The sequence below is a fragment of the Pan troglodytes genome, chromosome 10 (assembly GCF_028858775.2).
Source record: "Pan troglodytes isolate AG18354 chromosome 10, NHGRI_mPanTro3-v2.0_pri, whole genome shotgun sequence".
NCBI classification, from domain to species: Eukaryota; Metazoa; Chordata; class Mammalia; order Primates; family Hominidae; genus Pan; species Pan troglodytes.
The window spans coordinates 115,472,202-115,495,096 of NC_072408.2; the positions used below are offsets into that span (position 1 = coordinate 115,472,202).

The 22,895-nt window shown below is 38.9% G+C and overlaps 1 protein-coding gene and 1 non-coding gene across 7 annotated transcripts in view; one reads left to right on the forward strand and one right to left on the reverse strand.

Moving 5' to 3' along the window:
- CORO1C (coronin 1C) overlaps positions 1-22,895 on the reverse strand; it is an 83,197-nt gene that overhangs the window by 14,778 nt on the left and 45,524 nt on the right. For all 6 annotated transcript variants that reach the window (XR_010148145.1, XM_001147913.8, XM_016924122.4 and 3 more), the window contains 2 exons: positions 17,123-17,245; positions 2,077-2,206 (listed from right to left, as the gene is read on the reverse strand). Coding sequence is in view for 5 of the 6 variants with exons in the window: in XM_001147913.8 (XP_001147913.1) it covers positions 2,077-2,206; positions 17,123-17,245 (253 nt within the window). In the remaining variant the exon portion in view is untranslated. The remainder of the gene's footprint in view (positions 1-2,076; positions 2,207-17,122; positions 17,246-22,895) is intronic.
- Positions 8,505-8,565, forward strand: LOC112205124 (U7 small nuclear RNA). Its single transcript, XR_002938979.1, has one exon. It is a non-coding gene; the product is annotated as a U7 small nuclear RNA (small nuclear RNA).

Sequence of the window (22,895 nt, forward strand, 5' to 3'; positions counted from 1 at the left end):
CCAACTCCTTCCTTCCTTCAAGGGTCTGCCCCACGCCTCCAGGCCCCTTTAAAAAGAGGCAGCATGTGTTGCTCCTAGGATGTTAGTTCAAGGATGAAGCAAAATACGGGAAGGACATCCTAGAGGTGGATTCTTGCCAATAAAGCAATTTGGAAATCATTTAGAAAAAATAGTCACTAACATCCAGGATACTTAAGTTACCTAAGGGTTAGAAGTAGGAAATTGGCCGGGCACGGTGGCTCACGCCTGTAATCCCAGCACCCTGGGAGGCCGAGGCGGGCAGATCACCTGAGGTCAGGAGTTGGAGACCAGCCTGACCAACATGGAGAAACCCTGTCTCTACTAAAAATACAAAATTAGCCAGGTGTGGTGGCACATGCCTGTAGTCCCAGCTACTTGGGAGGCTGAGGCAGGAGAATCGCTTGAACTCAGGAGGCGGAGGTTGCGGTGAGCTGAGATCATGCCATTGCACTCCAGCCTGAGCAACAAGAGCGAAACTCCATCTCAAAAAAAAAAAAAAAAAGAAGTAGGAAACTGGAGAAAAAAACTACACAACAGTAACAAAAGTTGAAGCTAAACTCTGGGATGGACAATTGAACCTTCCTCTGCCTTCTTCCCCATAGGCAAACAGGTAACTTCAGCCCCGGCAGCTGGATCATATAGCCTAAAAATATGCAGAACACGACAATCACCCATTCTCCTTCACATGTAAAAGGGAGAATGCAGACCAGTCTGTTGCTGCTGCCCTATGTTGAGCCTTGATGAGAAAGGTAGCAGGGAATTTTCCATGAAGAAATTCCAGCTCTGGAATTTTTTTCCTCTCCTTAATCAGACTGAGGTTCTGAGAGAACATCAAAAATGATTCCCAAGTATAGTCGATGGTGATTATAAAAAACATGGCAACTTTTTTGAAAAGTGGGCCTTAGTTTCAATAGGTACTTGGCATTATAATTTTTTATTTAACTCACTGTGAGTCATAAACATTGTGTATTCCCAGTTAAAAACTGAACTGCCCCCCTCCTTTTTACTGGTGAGGGGAAAGACCTTTAAAAATCCTATCTCTAACATTAGTATCACTTTTTAAATAAACCACTTTTATTAAGGTATAACTTACATACAATACAATGCACCCATTTTAAGTATATATTTGCTAAGTTTCAACAAATGTATAAACTCATGTAGCCACTACTATGATCAAGATACAGAATATTTCCATCACCCCACAAAGTTCCCTCATGCTCTCTGTATTGCTCTCATAAAAGAAAATGAAATCTCCAATTTTAGATAAAGGAAAAGATTTCTGTACAACACCAGTGTCCAGAAATAGGGGACTTATCAAGTAAAATGAGGTATATCCAGAAAATGGATTAGTATGAAGTCATTAAAAATAGGAAGAGAGCTTAATGGCACGTGAAGAGGGTCACAGCCTACCACCAAGTGCAGAAAGCAGCCCATGTGTAAAGTGTATGAACCCATCTCTGTATGTAAAATAATTTATGTATGTGCACAGAAATATCTTTCGGAAAGAAACATCAAAAAAGTAATAATGATCTTCTCTCTGAGTGGTGGGATTAAAAGTGATTTTTTTTCCTTTTGTTTATATATGTTCTCTATAGTATACATGTACTAATTGTATAGCAGGGGAAAATCAAAGTTTTCTTTAAAAGGAAGGAGCGTATTTGCCTAATAGGGGTCTCCCAAAGCTGGTAGCAACACCACAGAGGGAACACAGGGCTTCTGGCTCCCAACAAAGTACACCTTCTACCGTATCAGAAATAACCAAAACTATGGTTCATGGAGGGCCCTGGCAGGAACCATGAAACCTGCTGAAATTATAGCAGGAAATTCATAGCTTTCCTCAGGTTGTCGAAATGGCCTTGAAACACACACACGTGTACACACACACAAGTATGTATGTGGGCTGGGGGAGCAGTGCACCCCAATACTCTTCACCATGGTTTCCTAATAATCTGCTTTAAAACCATATAGCACACAACCAAAACACATTTGCTTCCCCCCACTCAGAGAGCCACAAGAGCGGAAGACAAGGGGAGGACCGCTGAGCTCAGCTCCCACCTGCGCTAAGAAGCACATTGCGGGCTGTTGGATGCCAAGCCACGATGCCGACTCTCTTTGAGTGGCCTTCCAAAATCACCACAGGTTCAGTCAGGGAAAGGGTGAGTCCATTTTCTGGGATCTGCCATACCTGTTGGAGAAGGAAGAAAGATGATCCACATGAAAGCTATTGCCTTTCATTATCACATTTACAGTGACCATCCACTATAAAGATTTGCTCTATGTAAACAGAACATAGAGTGATATCTGGATGAAAGGCAGAATGTTGTGAAATGACCGTTAGGCGGTTTTTTGTTTGTTTTTTTGTTTTTTGTTTTTCGTTTTTGAGACGGAGTCTCACACTGTTACCCAAACTGGAGTGCAGTGGCGCGATCTCGGCTCACTGCAACCTCCGTCTCCCAAGTTGAAGCAATTCTCCTGCCTCAGACTCCCAAGTATCGGCTGTTTTTAAAATGTAATATGTTATCGGAGATCAGGATACCAACAAGGACTACAAAACATTTCCTCTCAGCTTTTATTTAATATTATTTGGGATTTTATTCTAAATTCCTTGTTAAGTTCAAAACTCTCCAGTTAGAAGCATGCAAAAAATTGAAAGAAAACTACAAAATGATTGAAACACTCAAGAAAAGGAATGGGAATGAAGACACTTAGCTAAGTCTGTGGTTCTTGATGGGATGACATAGTTTTTAAAACATATTTTCTATAATTTTACACTTGGAAAACAAAAATACACTTAATATTTTTATAACATTATAGAAAATATTACAAAAGAAAAAAATGAATTAGACCTCATCAAAATTAAAAGCTTTTGTGCTTCAAAGGACACTATGAAGAAAGTGAAAAAACAACCCGCAGAATGGGAGAAAATAACTTACAAATCATACATTTGATAAGAGACCCATAGCCAGAATATATAAAGAACTCTTAGAATTCAACCAAAGGACAAATAACCCAATTGAAAAATAGGCCAGTCATCTAAATAGACATTTCAAGGAAGACATATAAATGGCGAAAAAGCACATGAAAAGATGTTTGGCATTATTAGTAATTACAGAAATGCAAATCAAAACCACAAGCTCTCTCTTCATGCCCATTAGGATGGCTAGAATCAAAAAGACAGATAACAAGTGTTCACAAGCATGTGAAAAAATCAGAGCCTGCACACATGGCTGGTGAAAATGTAAAATGGTATAGCCACCATTTGGTGGCAGACTTTGGAAAACAGCCTGGCAGTTCCTCAAATGATTAAACAGAGTTATCATATGATCCAGTAATTCCACTCCTAGGGATATACCCAAGAGGATGGAAACTATGTGTCTATGCAAAAACTTGTACAAGAATGTTCATAGAAGCATTATTTGTAATAGCCCAAAGGTGGAAACAACCCAAATATCCATCTATTGATAAATGGCTGAACAAAATGCGACATATTCATACACTGGAATATTATTTGGCCATAAAAAAGAATGAAGTACTGATACATGCTACAACATGAGCAAACTCTAAAAACATTATGCAAAGTGAAAGAAGCCAGACATAGAAGACTGCATATTGCAGGATTCCATGTATGTGAAATGTCCAGAATAGGCAAATCCGTAAAGACAGAAAGTAGAATAGTGGTTGCTTAGTGTTGGGGAGAGTGGAGGGAGGCAGGTGGAGGGGTGATAGCTAAAGGATTTGGGTTTCTATATGAGGTGATGAAAATTTTCTATAATTGTCTGTGGTGATGGTTGTGAATATTCTAAAACTCAGTGAATTGTACATTTTAAATGAGTGAATTCTATGTGAATTATATCTCAGTAAAACTTGTTATTTAAGAAAATCCTCTTGACTAGTGAAGACATGCAGAAGACTCACCATATCTTAATTGGGGACATGCCTGGGCACAGGGGGAGAAAGGGACAGGGAAAGTATGAGTGGAAGGAATGAAAGACTTTATGTTTAACAATGAACAACAAAGGTTTCAAAAGGTTAAGAAACAAACAACCTCTAAGAAAAGGGCTGAGTTACAGGTAAGCTGAGTAGCATCAAGAACCCTACCGAAGACCAGATATTAAATAATATTTAAGTTTATGAAAAAGCTAAAGTTTAAAATCATTATCTTCTACATGAAGATTAAAACAAGTAAATTTACCATCAGAAAATGATTTTGAGGAACTAGCTCATGAAAAATTTAAGAACTTGTCAGTGAAAAATCATGTTCAACACTAGAACACGTGAGAAAAAGAATTTTCCTTTGTGGGAACTTTAAAGAAGGAGACAAACAATTGTCTGTTTTCAATTGCTTAGTGGAAGGCAGAGATCTAGACTGGATGAGTGTTTAGGGTTCAGCTCAGTTCTACTGTCCTGCAAAACAAAAAGTTTGCCATTCTGAAGAGTGGGAAAAAGTCATGAGTTGAGTGATTTGTTCATTTTTACAGCTAAATTCTGCCCAGGCTAAATATAACCCCTTATGCAAATCATAACAAAAATAAACCTGCATTTTGAGGGCCCAAGCTTAGAACATCACCTAATTTCCCCAGAGCCCCACCATCATTCACCAAATTTTAAGCAAGGCAGGTGTGAACAAGCATAGAAGGAAAAGGATGACCTACCCTGCCCTCTCCCTCCCTCTGCGGAAGAGACCTTGACCCAGGCCTCTTTCCCCTGCGGAGAACATGGGCATCTGCTCTCCTCCATTACTGCATGTTAGCTTTCATCCTGACATGCACTATTTTTATTCAAGAATTTATGATTAGTGAAACAACTCCACATTGAACTTCACTATCTGAATATAAAGCAGGACTGACATTTTGAACAGAACAAACAGAAAACAGTGACTACTAATTTGATCAAAGCATGAAGTCGACAGAAAAACAATTATGAAATGGGACTTCAGTGACTCAACAGGAAAAGCATTTTGCAAGATGCACTGTGACCCCACTTAGAACTGACAGAGTGGTAATACCACCTTCAATCTCCAGATGGCACCCCAACCATGGCCTGCTGGGTTTCCTTGCAAGGACTGAAAACGCTTCTGTGTCTCACTCTGAGCACAGCTAGTGCATTTTCCAAATCACTAATGAGACGTGGAGTGATGGGAGACTTTGGTTATAATCAGCATTTCCAACCTTAAAATATGAGGGCAGAAGCAGAGCTCATAATGGGGACTTAACCTTTTCCTTTCTCTAGCTTCTCCCCATCATCTTTTCCTGGATTAAAAGAAAATTTTAATGATGAAGCAACATTTATTAATTTTTAAAATAAGGAAACTCTGTGTGTTCCTTCTTTACCTCACCTCCAGCTGGTTTAACGGTTCCCTCAGCTGGGTTTATTCACATAAGACAAGCACCTAAGCCATTTTACTACCTTGGTTAACTCTTTCTTGTAACACATTTATTGAGTTACAATAAATTGTATTGTAACCCATCTAGTACTGGGTAACTAAATACAGGCCCTGCTCTTGAGAAGTTGATGGTCTAACAGAAAGCAGAGACTTCTATCAGACTGAAAATCAAAGACAACAAATCCAAGTGGTGTGATACAGACAGTTAGAGAGTGAGCACCAGAGTCAGGCAGAGTCTGGTTCAAATCCTGCCTGGGCCACTACCTGTGATGATCCTGGCAAACATCACTGCATAGAGAAAACATTAGTACCTACGCCTGCGAGGTGTGCTAAGAGAATTAAGGAATTAATTAACCCTCAGCACAGAGCCAGACACACACATAGTGCCTCCAGAATGCAGAGACAGTACACAGCAGGGCTGAGATTATGGGCTCTGGCCAGACTGATGTGACTGAATTCCTGATTCAGTCACATAGTGGTGTGACCTTGAGGACATTCACCTAACCTTTCCAGGACTTAATATTGAACCTGCCTTCTGTGAGGCGGTTTGAAGACTAACATGGTAACATGAAACTGACCATTTAGAAGAATGCCTGGCATAAGGCAGACACTGAGTGTTAGTTGGTATTATTGCACAGTGCAACCAATGCTATGCTGGCATAAGCCGACCGCACTGCTACGAAATTAGCTTCCTGCTAACCAAGCTTGGTCCACCCAGGAGGGCTCCCTGAGGAGGTGACCTCTAAGGATGAACAAGACTTAGGTGAAAGTAGAGCAGAATATGAGGAGAAATTGAATATCCAGTCTCAAAATAAAACACGCAGATGTGTAGAGCAATTTTCTAAAAAGTGCATGCAGCATTTAAACAATGCCATAAAGAAGCTGGCTCAGGAGCTGCTAGGGAAAAAGCACCAGAGTGAAAAAGCTAATACTATAAGCACAAGGACTGCAATGCGAGAAGAAAGTGAGTGAAAAAGTCTCTGAAATGAAATAAGAAGACAACAGAATTCTTGTGTCCACTGGTAAAGAGGGGGTGGTGTTCTCTACGGTGGACTGTGGAAAGAGCTTGGGGGTTGGGGGCGGTCTGTAGGTCTTTCCACACTCAGCATACACATGCTCTGGCTGGCGCCTACAGGCCATGCTCACAGGCCTGTCATTATGTGGCTCTCTGCCCTCTTCAGGGTTGTCTGCTACTCTGGGTGATGGCCTGCCCGGTTTGGACTGATGTTCCTGCAGCTCAGGGACAACAACAAACAGAAGCACCACTTGGTACATGTTTGGTCCTCTTGCGTGTAATATGGGATGCTGGCCTGGGTGTCAGAAGACACAGGCTCCTGTCAGAGCTGGGACACTAATTGGTCATGTTAGCATTAAGAAGGGATTTCACTTCTGGGAGCCTGAATTTCCTTAATAATGGGGACAGCTGTGCTTACTCAGGGGTTATTAGAAGGGTTAAAAGAGCTCAAACATTTTGCATGCCCCAAAGCAATACCCTAATAGGAAATACTGCAACTAGGGAGAAGAGCATGGGGCTTTCTTTGGAGCTAGACAGATCTGGGTCTGGCTGAGCCTTTTATCAGCTGTGTGACCCTTAACAAAACTGCCACTCTCTGAGCCTGTTTCCTAAGTTGTAAAATAGGCCACACTCATGGCTTACTGTGCGGATACAATAACTAAATATTATCATGCACATAAAGGCTTAGAATAGCACATGGCAAAAAAAAAAAGAGCCTACCATATTTTCATGATGACTTTTTTTGCTGTTAATATGACCACTATGACGCCATATATATTTCTAGGTCTGAACATCAGAATTTCTTAGAATGAGTCTTGTCTTCAAATTAATTCAGCACTGTACCCAATTAATTAATACTAACTAATTTACACCCAAGATATCATTATGTGTGAAAGCTCTGGTTTATACCTAGGCCAATTACCACAGTAAGGACAGATCTGATCTCTGTGCAGGCTTGTTAGCTTTTCTTTGTTCTATGGCTACAGACTGGTACTGTAATACCAACCAGCTTTCTCAAAACTGTATGCAGTGAGTGCAGAGGAAAACAGACACAAAACACCCAGAGTAGGCATCTCAGCGCAGCAGAGAGTACAAGTCATCCCTACTTCCTCTTTTTTATTTTATTTTCTTAATTTAAATAATGCTGTGTGTTCCTAACATTTTCTGTTTGGACAACACATTACTATGGCAATGTTTTGTTTTGTTTTGTTTTGTTTTGAAAGGACAAAAATGAAATCAGAGGAGCTGCGGTGGCTCAGGCCTGTTGTCCTGGTGCATAAGGAAGCGAGGCTCGGCGTTCAAGGCCAGCCTGTGCAACATAGAAACCTCTCATCTATATAACCAAAAAAATGACATTCAGTTCCAAGGGCTCCTACATGAAAAAGTGAATCCATCAGTAAAATCCATTGTGGTTCTGGAAAAAAACAACTTTAAGCACATGTTCAGAACTACTGTACCATGGGCATCCTTTTCACACGTGAAAGCCTGGATATGGAAAAAGGACAACTCAAGAGAACAATCCCAACAAGAAAAAAGGAAAACTAAGACACTTGGGTTTGTCTCACGTGCTAATTTTAAAGTACAATTAGTTAAATAGTTTTATTTTTCAAATACTGCTTTCCAGACACTGCTTCCCTATTTTAGTCACCCATCATCAACTTGCTACTGGGCTAGGACTAGACTTACAGCCATAAAAAGGGTTACACCCCCAAAAGACCCTATTTTTCCATTCCTAAGGAAACCAATTCCAAATGGGAAATGAAGAAAAGACATGAGACAGGAAAAAGCTTAAAGATGTGGTAGCAGCTGCAGACCAGTACAGCGTCCTACAGACGCCCACAAAGGCCTGCATGTAGGGCATCAGGGCATTCCCAAATGAACCATGACGTGCAGAGTGGCACCAAGTTCGGGAAAACCAAGAACCGAGTGTTGGGTTCCGATCTGCCAGGGTTATAATATCCTCTGGCAAATGGCCCAGATGCAATCTGTACAAAATGGAATTAAGACGAAGTCCTCCCTGCTGAATGCCTGAGAGGAACCAAAACATCACTTCCATTTTTATTTCAGGGCAAAAACTATATTAGAAAGCATTAAAGCTCTTTTAAAATTTGTCTAGCAGGTTTTCCAGTCTTTGTCAAATGCCTTCCCACCCGCCAAAAAAAACTATATTAGGAAAATTTATAATGGAAGCAAAAATGGATGAGATAGGGTATTTTTGTTGATTTCTACAGAAGAATAAACTGATTTGAGAGAAGGGAGAAGCGTCCTTTAAACTTAAAAATTTGGACTATTCTATAGCTGGAGACAATTAAGACTATCATTTTGCAAGATCTTTCCAACTCCCAGACTCTGGAAGGAACAATTATGCAATCCCATTGTCCAAATTAGCCATTTTTTGCATTTGTGTTTGATTACTACCCTGCAGATAAGGAACAATGTTGAATCAACATCATTCACTAAACTTAAGTTGGCTGCTCTTTGTATTATTTAAAGCACTATTATTTTCTTGGAGCTAATATTTCCCCCAAGTAAAATACTTAGGTAGCCACAATCTTAAAACTCTCTTTGAGAAGATACTGCTGAAGAAAAGAACTCACAGAGCCAAAACTCTGCAAAGCTAGGAGTGAAGTGTAGTTTCTGGGAGTACAATTTACACAACTGCTGTGTGATAGTATAAAATGCTGTTTCACAAAGTAGTACATGAAAGGTAAACTGTGTCAATATAATTTAATTTTAGGCTGTGTAAAGAAGCCACGTCTAAAAAATGGGGGAATGTATCTTAAGATTGGTGTTCCCTCTCCTAAAACTGCAAAGTAGCTGTCACTAAATCAATGCCCATAAAATTAACAAATCAATGCTTAAATGCTTAGGACTTCATGGATTTATACCATAAGTAATACAAAAAGCAGTTTTTAAAAAATTACTTTTATTCTTTTACAGTTCATTTGATAAACTGGTTCTACTGTATTTTTCTACGAAATGTCTATTAAAGGTACTCTTGTTGCTAGGAATCCACTATAGGTATACATCAAAATCCCCATTACAAAAAATAACAGTCCATTATACGTTTACAGCTTCCTTTTGACTCTCTCGATAGGCATATTATTATCATACCTCCATATTATATGGAAGGCAACTGGGGCTGAGAGCGTTTAAGCAAAGCGACCTGCAAATGCTCAGAACTCCTACTCCCAGGATCTCCTTGATATCCTTCTTCTACTAAAACTAGGCCTTGTTATACTATCTACTATTTGTAGCTCATGAGCTACTACCAATAGCCTAGGCTTGAGAAACTACACAGAGCTTTTTCGTTAAAAAAAAAAAAAAAAAAGGCGGGGGTGGCGGGGGGTGTTGTCTGAAACCATTTGATCTATAATACAGTGTTCTTTTACCTTCAGAAGAGCAAGGTGGAAAATAAGGTATTAAGAAGCAGGTAGGCTAGGAGAAGATCAAACATTTCTTTAAACTTTCATTTCAACTGCTAAGCTATACAAGCTTCAATTACTCCAATAATAACATGATATAGGGGATATTAAGTGATTAAAGGGTGATTTAAATATCAGTTCTATACTTAAAGATTTTTTAAAATTAGAAAGATTTATCCCAAAGCATTATTTAATTTACAAAATGTGCACTCCAGCAATGCCAATAAAAGGGCAACATTGAGGATTCTGGGAAGATGAGAGAATCTCAGTGGCAGCATTTTTGGGGGGTTTTTCTGAAGTCCCTCCGTAAAAAGACAGAGCTAGCAGAAAACAAAACAAAACAAAAATCCAGGGACAACATTTACACAAACTAGGTGATATCCCCAAAATTTAAGCGGGTGGGAGCAAACACCAACAGCCACACGACCTGCATGTGATCGGCCTCGGGTGTGTGTGGGAAGGGACAGCAAGGGGACACCTGACAGACCTGAGGGCAGCAGGCCGGTGTGAGATCAGCAGCAGAAACTGGGAAGGATTTTGCCTTTTCCAACAGAAGCTGGGCACACGGGTACTGAATTTAAAAGGTCTGAAGAGGCAGGCACATATGATTTATAAAGGAAAGGAAATTAGATTATAATCTGACTTTGACAGCAACACCTATGCCAAAAGAAAATGAAATAAGGTATTTAGTTACTCAAGGAAAAACTGTGAGTCAATAATTTTATTTATTTATTTATTTATTTAGAGACAGGATTGGTCTCACTCTGTTAACCAGGCTGTAGTACAGTGGCACGATCACGGCTCAATGCAGCCTTGATCTTCCAGGTCCAAGAGGTCCTCCCACCTCAGGCTCCCAAGCAGCTGGGACCACAGGCACTCACCACCACACCCAGCTAATTTTTTATTTTTTGTAGACACGGGGTTTCACCATGTTGCCCAGGCTGGTCTTGAACTCCTGGGCTCAAACCGTCCACCTGCCTCGGCCTCCCAAATTGCTGGAATTACAGGTGTGAGGCACTGTCCCTGCCCAATAATTTTATATTCAGAGAAACTCACTTTCAAGTAAAAAGATCACAGATAACTTATTATCAGTATACAAGAACTCAGAGAATATTGTTCCCACTCCTTCTTAAGGAATCCACCCAAGAACAAGCTTCGGATGATCCAAATGCCTGGTGCAAGATTGACACAATGATTGATGGAGTGTACTTCAATGTAGTTACTCACAGAACCAAGGGAGCAGAGACTGCTGAATGTAACAGCTATGTGGTCTTGAAAATACAGAATACATCATTTTTAAATGGAGGGATAATAGACACAGCATGGGTTTTAAAAAGTTGTTTAGTTTTTCAACTAAAAGTCGTTTAGTTTTTTAACGATTTTCAGTATCATGGTATGGTGGTGGTATTAGTATTTTCACTCTGAGACTATTACATGTATAACGTGAAAAGACAAATGAGATAGATCAGGATGTTCTAATTCTTCTTCTGTATCCCTAAGACCCTGCATTCTCTGTGTGAAAGAAAGGAGATGGAGATGTAATTAATATTAAAGAGGTTAGATAAATACAGGCATACCTCATTTTATTGCACTTCACAGATATTGTGGTGGTGTTTTTGTTTTTGTTTTTGTTTTTTAACAAATTGAAGCTTTTTATCAACCCTAAGGCAAGTCTATCTGCACCATTTTTCCAACAGCGTATGTTCACTGTCTCTGTGTCACATTTTGGCAATTCTTGCAGGATTTCAAACTTTTTTGTTATTACTGTATCTGTTACAGTGCTCAGTAATGTCTGATGTTACTACTGTAATTGTTTCGGGGCACTATGAACTGCACTCATATAAGACAGTGAACTTCATCGATAAACGCTATGTGTTTTCTCATTGCTCCACCACCTGCTCTTCCTGTATTCCTGTCTCTTCCTCTCCTTGGGCCTCCCTATTACCTGAGACATAACAACATTGAAATTAGGCCAATTAATAACCCTAAATGACCTTTAAGTGTTTGAGTGAAAGGAAGAGTTGCACATTTCTCACTTTAAATAAAAAATTAGAAATGATTAAGCTTAGTGAGGAAGCCATGTTGAAAGCTGAAACAGGCCAAAAGCTAAGCGCCTCTTAAGCCAGTTAGCCAAGTTGTGAATGCAAAAGAAAAGTTCAGGAAATTAAAAGTGCTACTCCAGTGAACACATGAATGATAAAAAAGCAAAAACAGCCTTGTTTTAGTGGTCTGGATAGAAATACAAACCAGCCACAAGATTCCCTTAAGCCAAAGCCTAATCCAGAGCAAAGTCCTAACTCTCTTCAATTCCATGGAGGCTGACAGAGGTGAAGAAGCTGCAGAAGAAAAGTTGGAAACTAGCAGAGGTTAGTTCATGAGGTTAACGCAAGATGCCATCTCCATTATATAAAAGTACAAGGGAAAGCAGCAAGTGCTGATGGAGAAGCTGCAGCAAGTTATCCGGAAGGTCTGGATAAGATCATTGATGAAGGTGGCTACACTAAACAACACATTTTCAGTGTAGATGAAACAGTCTTTTACTGAAAGAAGATGCCATCTAGAACTTTCATGGCTAGAGAGGAGAAGTCAATGCCTGGCTTCAAAGCTTCAAAAGATGAGCTGCCTGTCTTGTTAGAGGTTCACGCAGCTGGTGACTTTAAGTTGACGCCAATGCTCATTTACCGCACCAAAAATCCTAGGGCCCTTAAGAATTATGCTAAATCATTAGGAGATATACCTAATGCTAAATGACGAGTTAATGGGTGCAGCACACCAGCATGGCACATGTATACATTTGTAACTAACCTGCACATTGTGCACATGTACCCTAAAACTTAAAGTATAATAATAATAAAATAAAAAATAAATAAATAAATAAATAAATAAATAAAGAATTATGCTAAATCTACTCTATGTTCTAGAAATGGAAAAACAAAGCATGAATGACAGCACATCTGTTTACTGCATGGTTTACTGAATATTTTAAGCCCACCATTGAGAACCACCGATCAGGAAAAAAAAAGATTCCTTACAAAATATTACTGCTCACCAACAATGCACCTTATCACCCAAGACCTCTGATGAAAATGTACAAGGAGATTAACGTTGTTTTCACCTGCTAACATCAATTCTGCAGCCCTTGGAACAAGGAATCATTTTGACTTTCAAATCTTATTATTTAAGAAATACATTTCATAAGGCTACAGCTACCACTGATAGTGATTCCCCTGATGGATCTGGGCAAAGTGAATTAAAAACCTTCTGGGCTGGGCACGGTGGCTCACACCTTTGGGAGGCCAAGGCGGGCGGATCGCGAGATCAGGAGATGGAGACCATCCTGGCTAACATGGTGAAACTCCGTCTCTATTAAAAATACAAAAAATTAGCCGGGCATGGTGGCACATGATTGTAGTCCCAGCTACTCGGGAGGCTGAGGCAGGAGAATCGCTTGAACCCAGGAGGCGGAGGTTGCAGTGAGCCGAGATCGTACCACTGCGCTCCAGCCTGGGCGACAGAGCGAGACTCCGTCTCAATTTAAAAAAAAAAAAAACCTTCTGGAAAGGATTCACCATTTTAGGTGACATTAAGAAAATTCATGATTCGTGGAAGGAGTTCAAAATATCAACATTTGAGGAGTTCAAGATTTTGGTGGAAGAAGTAACTGTAGATATGGTGGAAATAGAGAACTAGAGAATAAAAAGTGGAGCCTGAAGATGTGAGTGAATTGCTGCAATCTCATGATAAAACTTGAACAGATGAGGAGTTGTTCCTTATGGATAAGCAAAGAAAATGGTCTCTTGAGATGGAATGTACTCCTGGTAACGATGCTGTGAACACTGTTGAAATGACAACAAAACATTTAGAATATTACTTACATAAACTTAGTTGATAAGGCAGCAAAAGGGTTTGAGAGGACTGACTCCAATTTTGAAAGAAGTTCTATGGCAGGTAAAATGCTATCAAACAGCATCACATGCTAAAGAGAAAGCTTTTGTGAGAGGCCAAGTCAATCAGTATGACAAACTTTATTGTCGTGGCCTCATCCAGCCCAACCTTCAGCAACCACCACCCTCATCAGTCAGCAGCCATCAACACTGAGGGGAAACCCTCCACAGCAAAAAGATTACACTCTCTTTGGTAATACAGTATTTTTAAATGTATATATATATATATAGAGAGAGAGAGAGAGAGACATAATGCTACTGCATACTTAATAGATATAATTTTCCCTTAAAATAAACCAGGACTTCCGAAAGAAATGGCTTGGGCAGGGATGTCCAAAGTGAGCCTGAAACACCTCAACATATCACATAGCAAGGAATCTATCTATCAAAGACTCAAAGACTATGATGGTCATTTCAAAAGGACTCAGAAATCTTGAAGAGGTTTCAATGGGAAAAGGCGAGAAAGTCAGCTTTGAGATAAGAATTATAATGGATTGAACCCATCAAATATGTTCAAATCCATGATTTCAAAATGAAAGGAACGGGGAAAAAAAAAACCCTAATTTGTCACCTTCTGAGGATGACAGAGAATCAAATCATTATCTTGAGAACTAGGTAAATAAAAGGAAAGAATCAAGCACTTATCCTGCTTTCCTAAATGAACTATACTATTTGGTAACTAAATAGTAAGTAAGTGAGGACATTATCTTATAAAATTTTACCAGCTAAAAATTGAAAACAAAATGACAGAATTTACTGTCACCATATTGCAACCCCTAGTGAATGACTGGATATAGGCACAGAATACACAAATGAAAAAAGGATGAAACCCAGACACTGTGACATCATGTGCTTCCTAGCGTATGGAAGAACATAATGCGAACAATATAGTCTTGCCAAAAGGATAGAACCTGAATCTGACCGCACTTCAGGTTCCAGCTGCCAATTTGCAGGAAATTCAGAGGACAGAGGAGCAAGTTGAACTGCAACGTGAGGGTACAATCAGCAAAATCCAGATGGTTGAAAAGCACAGGATTGAAAAGCAAAGGTCAGGGCTTCCGAATAGATAAATTGTAGGGAAAAGAAAATGATGAAGGAGGAATCTTTAGATTAAGACTTAAAAGACTATATATCAAGTTTTTAAAACTGGCAAGACCAATCTAGAGTCTAGAGGTATACACCTGAGTGATTACCACTACAAAGAAAGGCAAGGAAATGAGTATTACAAAAGTCAGGAGAGTGGTTACTTTGAGAGGGAGGAGGGGTGTTGTGACTGGGATGGGGCACATGGAGAAGTCTGAGGAGGTTGGGAAAGTTCTACTTTTTGACATGGAAGGTGGTTACATGGTGTTCGCTATGTCATAAATCACTTAACTCCCTGAGTCTGCTTTTTCACTTAACTATTTGGTGTGTTTTTCTGTTTTATAATACACACTATTTTTTTTAAAAGGATAACATGACCAGTAATGCTAGAGATAGGGAGAGCCAGAGATGGATCAAACCTGCTTCTTCAAAAGAAGTTCAGACTCTCCGTTTAAGATTCTGGCATCAGAGTTAGGCGCGGTGGCTCGTGCCTATAATCCCAGCACTTTGGGAGGCTGAGGCGGGGGGATCACTTGAGGTCAGGAGTTCGAGACCAGCCTGGTCAACATGATGAAACTCCATTTCTACTAAAAACATAAAAATTAGCCAGGCATGGTGGCGCAGGGCTGTAATCCCAGCTACTCGGGAGGCTGAGGCAGGAGAATCACTTGAACCTGGGAGGTAGAGGTTGCAGTGAGCTGAGATCACGCCATTATACTCCAACCTGGGTGACAAAGTGAGACTCCGTCCCAAAAAAAAAAAAAAAAATTCTGGCATCAGGTCTAAACGATATTCCTTTCTCTTAACAAAATGCGTCCATAGCCATTAAAATGATCAATTTAGCAAGGCACATTAAACAGAACAATTCCCTTTCACAGCAGCGTATTTCCTTAATATGCTTTAGCTGCCAAAATTATGAGATCACAGGAGGAGACATTCCCAGCCAAAAGCCCATGAGGAAAAGCGGGTAAATGTTTAAATGACACAGTTCAGGAATTAATTTGTGTTTATGTAAAATAATTTTAATTAATAAAGCTTTCCAAACAATGTTTCAGTCCACAGCCAATAGAGAGGAAAATAAAAGTAGCATGGTTCTCCAATGCTGACACGTGCGAGACTACCTGACATGTGCGAGACTGCTTACAAATTAATTAGAGACCATCTTCCCTTATTTCAGGGGCAGCAGTACTCCCATTTCTGTTTATGCCTAACCTTTTCAGCCTACTTTGGGCTAGCATTAAAAACTGATCCAAACCAATAATCACATTTTAAAGTTAAAAATCATAACTAAGGACAAGAAATCATATTAAAAAGTATTCCAAAGCCTTGTTTCACACATAACCTACTTTTGGAAACTAAAGGAGGGAATGTAAAGGACTTAATTCACCTTTCACATTTTTTGTTTGTATATCTTTATGAAAAGGACTTTCTTAACCAGGGTCCACTGGACAGAACACAGTTCTGCCATTAGCTTGGAAACAAGCAATTGCAAAAACTCTTTTACCACCTGTGACATATCCCATTTTATCTGCATAACTTTGGCATCTTACGTCACTGTCTTGTACAGTCTGTGCCAGCAGTTTCAGTTTTTTCTCTCCTTTTGGGGCGAGGGGAAATTCATGTGGTCAAATGGCATTACAGAATTACTGAAAAGTCACTTTACTTTCCCTAAAATCTTCCAACAGAGAACATGTCAACTGTCAATAAGCACATACACAAACACACTCACAGAAAAGACTGTAATCCCAGCACTTTGGGAGGCCCAGGCAGGCGGATCACTTGAGGTCAGGAGTTCGAGACCAGCCTGGCCAACATGGTGAAACCTCGTCTCTATTAAAAATACAAAAATTAGCCAGGTGTGGTAGCAGATGCCTGTAATCCCAGTTACTCGGGAGGCTGAGGCAGGAGAATCACTTGAACCCAGGAGGCGGAGGTTACAGTGAGCCGAGATCATGCCACTGCACTCCAGCCTGGGTGACAGAGCAAGACTCCATCTCAAAAAAAAAAAAAGAAAAAGAAAGACACAGCAGACACTGCAGTACAACCTTTTTGATTTAAGGGCTTGTTGAAAGGATTATCTGTAATTAAACTTAAACGTAGTAAATTATTGTAAAATCCAACAGACAGTCAAAACTGCTATAACGTTCTGCTTTTCAAGCCTCTATACATACACACACACCCACACACATGCTTTTGAAAGCAGTAGGTGAGTCTCACTGGCCTGTGTGCACACAACACCCTGGGAGCTTACCATGACCGTGCAGTCCTCTGAACCACTGGCAATGACCTGATCGTTATGTGGGCACCAGTCTATGTCCAGCACTGGTCCTGTGTGGCCACATACTGTAGGGTAAGATTTGTCAATTCGACCAGTCTGAAAGAAGAGAGAAACAAACCTATTATGTAATATCAACACCACAGACATTATACATTTTCTCAGGCCCATTTCTCATTTATTACCTCCACCCAAAACTCTCAATTTTCTAGATATGACATCGTATAGTCAATATCAACTTTCACTTCTAGAAAAAGCCACTACCAAGGACATGCGATCAAATTACAAGAATCCAAAACCCTAGAACCAAAAAGATGTAACCAACTGCACTAGCAGACATAGCAAAAGAGAATATGAAAGTCTTTTTGCCAAAATACAATTCTAAATAGCCAAATTGTAAATTAAAAGGATGTTCCATGGCTTAAAAAAAAAAAAAAAAACCCTAAACCTTGGTATTATTCAAAATGTTAATACAATAAGACAATATCCTCCAATATATAAATTACCAGTTCTGGAAATGAATGGCACTATTAAAATGTAAAGGCCGGGCGCGGTGGCTCACGCCTATAATCCCAGCACTTTGGGAGGCTGAGGCAGGTGGATCATGAGGTCAGGAGATCCTGGCCAACATGGTGAAACCCCGCCTCTACTAAAAATACAAAAATTAGCTGGTCGTGGTGGTGTGCGCCTGTAGTCCCAGCTACTTGGGAGGCTGAGGCAGGAGTATCGCTTGAACCTGGTAGGCAGAGGTTGCAGTGAGCCGAGATCGTGCCACTACACTCCAGCCTGGCGACAGAGAGAGACTCTGTCTCAAAAAAAAAAAAAAAAGAAACAAGAAAAAAGAAAAAAAAAAAGAAATTTAAAAAGTTTAAAAAAAAAAAAGAAAAGCTTTAGCTATCATTAGGGCCTAAAGAGCCTACTACATTTTAATGTCTCAGTCTCTCTGCTATCCTCAATCAACAGAAATGCCAGCCAGACAATCTAGTTAACACCAACTTAGACCTCACCCATTAGCCAGTTCCACATCTGATTAAGAATAAAATGCTTAATGTTGGTCATAAATAGCTACCACAATTTGCTCATGTCACACATTTGAATCTAGCAAACCAACCAGGGTTATCAGACCAATTTTGTGTCAACTAAGACAACTGCTATTGTTAACAATGGGTATATGAAAGTGGTTTCCTTTTTAAAATAGCTTAATGCCAGTCCACGCTGAAGCTGTGTATGCTTTAAGAGCAGGTGCACAGAAAGGAATCACTGCAATGTATGGCTTAATCTATTTTTTGTTGTTTTTGCTCTTATATGGCAAATCATCCCAACACTGGAGCAGGCTTCTTAGCAATTTTTCAAGAACAGAAATTTCTATGATTTCTCCAATTTGACTTGACTGTGCAAATCTCCAGGAAAGCAGAACGTTAACGTGTAAAGACCACAGGCTCTGGAATAAGACAGGTAAGGGTTCAAATCCAGGCTCTACTGATTAAACAGGTGACTTTAGACAAGTCATGTAATCTCTCTAAGCTTCAGCTCATTCATCATCTGTAAAATAGTTAACAATGATGCTTATTAACTCCCACAATTACCGTAAGGATTAAATGAGAGAACACTTTTAGATAAATCACAATTCAGTATTACAATTATCTGTAAAATAAGTAAAAAATTTAACCACAGTATCTGGAATAAAATATCCAATAAAAGCTGTCACATTATTAGTTCTTCTAGTACAATAATTTACTCCATCATTAAGAATTAACAAATATGTGTTGTGAACTTTTATGGACCAGACATTGTGCTGAGTGCTGGAGATACAGACGTGAACAAGGCAGTCCTGTCCTGGCTAAATGTGGAGCCCAGTGAGAGAAGAGAGACATTTAAACAGCCAATTATGGTGCCACATAGGAACATAGAAGGAAGACATTCAAGCAGGTTTGTGGGGTCACAGTCTCTGGAGAGGTTTTCTTCTGGGAAAGGTAAGTTCTAAGTTGAGGCCTGAATATGGCCCTGTTTACAGACCTAAGGCCTAGGTTTCTTCACGTTCCTCCACTTTCCCTTGCAACCCAGTTTGGATCTTCCAAAACGCATCACCAAAAAAGGACTTCAAAAAAGGAAATTCCAATGAACACCATATCATATAGAATCTGGGTGTCACAGGAAGGAGCCACACAGTTCATTTACAGGCAGCGAAGTATAAATGGTTGAGAACCAGACTGCCCAGAGTGTAGTCATGGTTCTGCCATCTTCTAGCTGTGAAGTCCTAGCCAAATTACTCCATCCCTCAACCTCAGTTCCTCATCTATAAAACTAGAATGTTTAACAGTTTATTCCTTAAGAGCTGATGTGAGGACTAAATGAGACAATCAAGGTAAAGAACTTGGTACTGTCCCAGCACTTGAAGTACTCAATAAACATTACCCGAAATTTAACAAATGCTGGAATCTACCACATTTCTGATGGTGTCTCTCCTTAAAGAATGACCAGCTACTAGGTCTAAGCCACGTGGTTTTGCTTATCTTATTGCATTCTCACAAAAATCATGCAGGTAAGATGGAGATTTCACTTGCATCCTTGAGTTACTACCCCAGGTAATATTGTTGCTTAAGCTAATGGTACTGGGATCACAGGTGTTCATCCTATTTTACATAATTACTAAACTATAGATATAGTAACTCTTTTGAATGTCTGCTCTCTTTCTCCTTCCTTTCTTTCTCTCTCTCTCTTGTTCTTGTCTCACATTGCCTAGGCTGGAATGCTGTGGCCATTCACAGGCACAATCATAGCTCACTCCTGGCCTCAAGAGATCCTCCTGCCTCAGCCTCCTACATAGCTGGAACTATAGGTGTGTGCCACCATGCGTGGCTTGAATGTGTGATATTTCATAACTTAAAACATCCTAAGGCTGGAAGGCCAGAATGAAGTTTGACACACATTTAAATAGACAAACCAAAAGGAGAGAATTAAAAGAATGGAACAGAGGCAAAAATTAAAGAGATAATGTCTGAGAATTTTTCAGGTTCAATTAAATGCATAAGTCTTTAGATTTAAGATGCACAAATCCCACCTCCGGCAGTATAAGTGAAAACAAATTCTTATCTATTCATATCCTAGTGCAATTTAGAACACCTAAAACAAAGAGAAGATCCCAGAAGCAACAACAGAGAAAGGACAGATTACCTACTGACAGAGTAATTAGACTGATTGTGAGCAGATTTCTCAGAAGCAATCAGAGAAACAAAAAAATGGAAAACATCTTGGAAATGCTAAGGAAAACCACCACCCTTGTATTCCATACCCAGAAAAACTATCATTCAAGAATGATGACACGAAAAAAGCAAACAAAAGGCACTACAGACAAAAAGAGACAGAATTTACCATGGGTAAACTCTTGTTCAAAAAATTAAATTCTTAGATTTGTCTCAAAGAATTGCTATATTAATTTTGAAGAATTAAGTTTAAGGACTCATTTCAGGAAAAGAAAGTAAAGTAGAAAGGTATAGCAAAACAACAGTGAGCAAATAAATAAATAAAGCAAATACAAACAGGTACTATGTAAAACAGTACTAATAATACCAACTTGGAGTACAGATTTTAAAAAGACAGAAACAAAACATTAGACAACAATACCATTTAAGGTAAAAGGCATATGATCAGACTTAAAAATTGACTAATTTTAGACTTTAAATAAAGATATCCAAATGCAGAGTAAATACTAAAAGGAAAGAGAGAGAATGTATAATTTCTGGGGGTGGGTGGGGGTGGAGGTGTACTAGAATAGCTAGAATTTAAAAACTGGCTCAATCCAATAGAAAGAGAAAATAAAAAGAAAAAAAGGACCAAAGAAAGTATGAATGCAACTCATGAAAAGCAGAGACAAATTTTTTAAGAAAAAAAAGCATGAAAACTAGAAAGCACAAAGATGGTGGAAATAAAACCAACTATAAATCATGATTTGTAGTAAACGCAAGATTAAGCTCACTAGATAAGACAAGGCCTCTCAGATTAGATTATAACCAGCTACACATATTTTAAAAAAATAATGGCACCAAAAGGCAAATAAAGGAGGGCGGCATATTAAAAAGTATACCTGGTAGTTAATACCAGAACAAACAGACTTTAAGGTGAAATGCACTATTAGCGATTAATGTCACTATCTGACATCTAAAGAAACAATTCACTGGAAAGTTATATTGCCACTATAAACTGTAATTCATCTAACCATACAATTTCAAAATAATTAAGGCAAACGTTGACAGAACTTGAAGAAAATGACAAAGTCATAATCGTAAGAGATGTCAACAAAGATTTAAGAAATTAAACAGACAAAATTAATATGAATACAGAAGATTTTATAAAAATTAACAACTTTGATCTAATGAATATATATAACCTTCTACCTAACATTTAAAAATACACTTTTTTCAAACATACATTAAACATTAATTTGTTTTAAATTATCAATTAGGAGACCACAAAGCAAATCTCAAAAAATACCAAGGAGTCAATAGCAGGTAGAGCATCTTCTGAGTATAATGCAATACAATTAAAAATTAATAGAAAAATAAACCAAAAATCTCCAGTACATTTGAAAATATTTTAATTTACTAAATAATTGTTTTTTAAAAATCATAAGGATAACAGAATAAAAGTTAGAACTGAGCAATACACAACATATCCAAATGTGCAAGATACAACTAAAACAGATCTTAGTGAAAAATGGACAGTCTTAAATGCATATAGTAGAAAAGACTGAAAATTAATGCATTGAGTTGCTACCTTGAGAAGTTAGAAAATGAACAGAGTACATCCAAAGAATGTAAAATTATTAGAAAAGATGCCAGGTACAGTGGCTCATGCCTGTAATCCCAGCATTTTGGGAGGCCAAGGCAGGCAGATCACGAGCTTAGGAGTTCGGGACCAGCCTGGCCAACATAGTGAAACCCCGTCTCTACTAAAAATACAAAAACTTAGCCAGGCATGGTGATGGGTGCCTGTAATTCCAGCTACTCAGGAGGCTGAGGCAGGAGAATTGCTTGAACCTGGGAGGCAGAGGTTGCAGTGAGCTGAGATCGCACCATTGCACTCCAGTCCGGGCAACAGTGCAAGACTCTGTCTCAAAAAAAAAAAAAAAAAAAAAAAGGAAGAAAAGAAGTCAGTGGAAAAAAAATAAATAACAAAATCAACTGAACTGGATAGATCAGGAAAAGAGATAAGGCACAAATGAATACCAGTAATTTTAAAAGGGACATAACTTACAAATAAAGTAGAAATTTACAGAGTATGAAAACACTAGGAATAACATTTGACAATATATATAAATTGAATAATCTAGATGAAATACACAATCTCACAGAATTAAAAGTAACATCAAAAGATTTTCAAGAATAAATAAATGTAAATTAGATCCATAACCATAAAAGATCAGTAGTATAACTCTACCCATCACCACCTCCCAATAAATCAATCCATCAGCAAACACCAAAAAACACTAGGCCCAGATGGTTTTACAGGTGAGTGTCACCAAATATTCAAGGAAGAGATCATTTCAAACAAAGCTTTCCAGAGAACAGAAAAAAGAAAAGTGCCACTGAATTCATCATATAAGGAATGTAACACCTTGATACAAAGGACAGTATAAGGGAGAAAAATTGAAGCCTATATGACTTACAAATACTGATGCAAAGCTCCTCACAAACAGCAACAAAAGCAAACCAAATTCAGCAGTGTGAGTTGTTCTTTAAAAATGTAAATG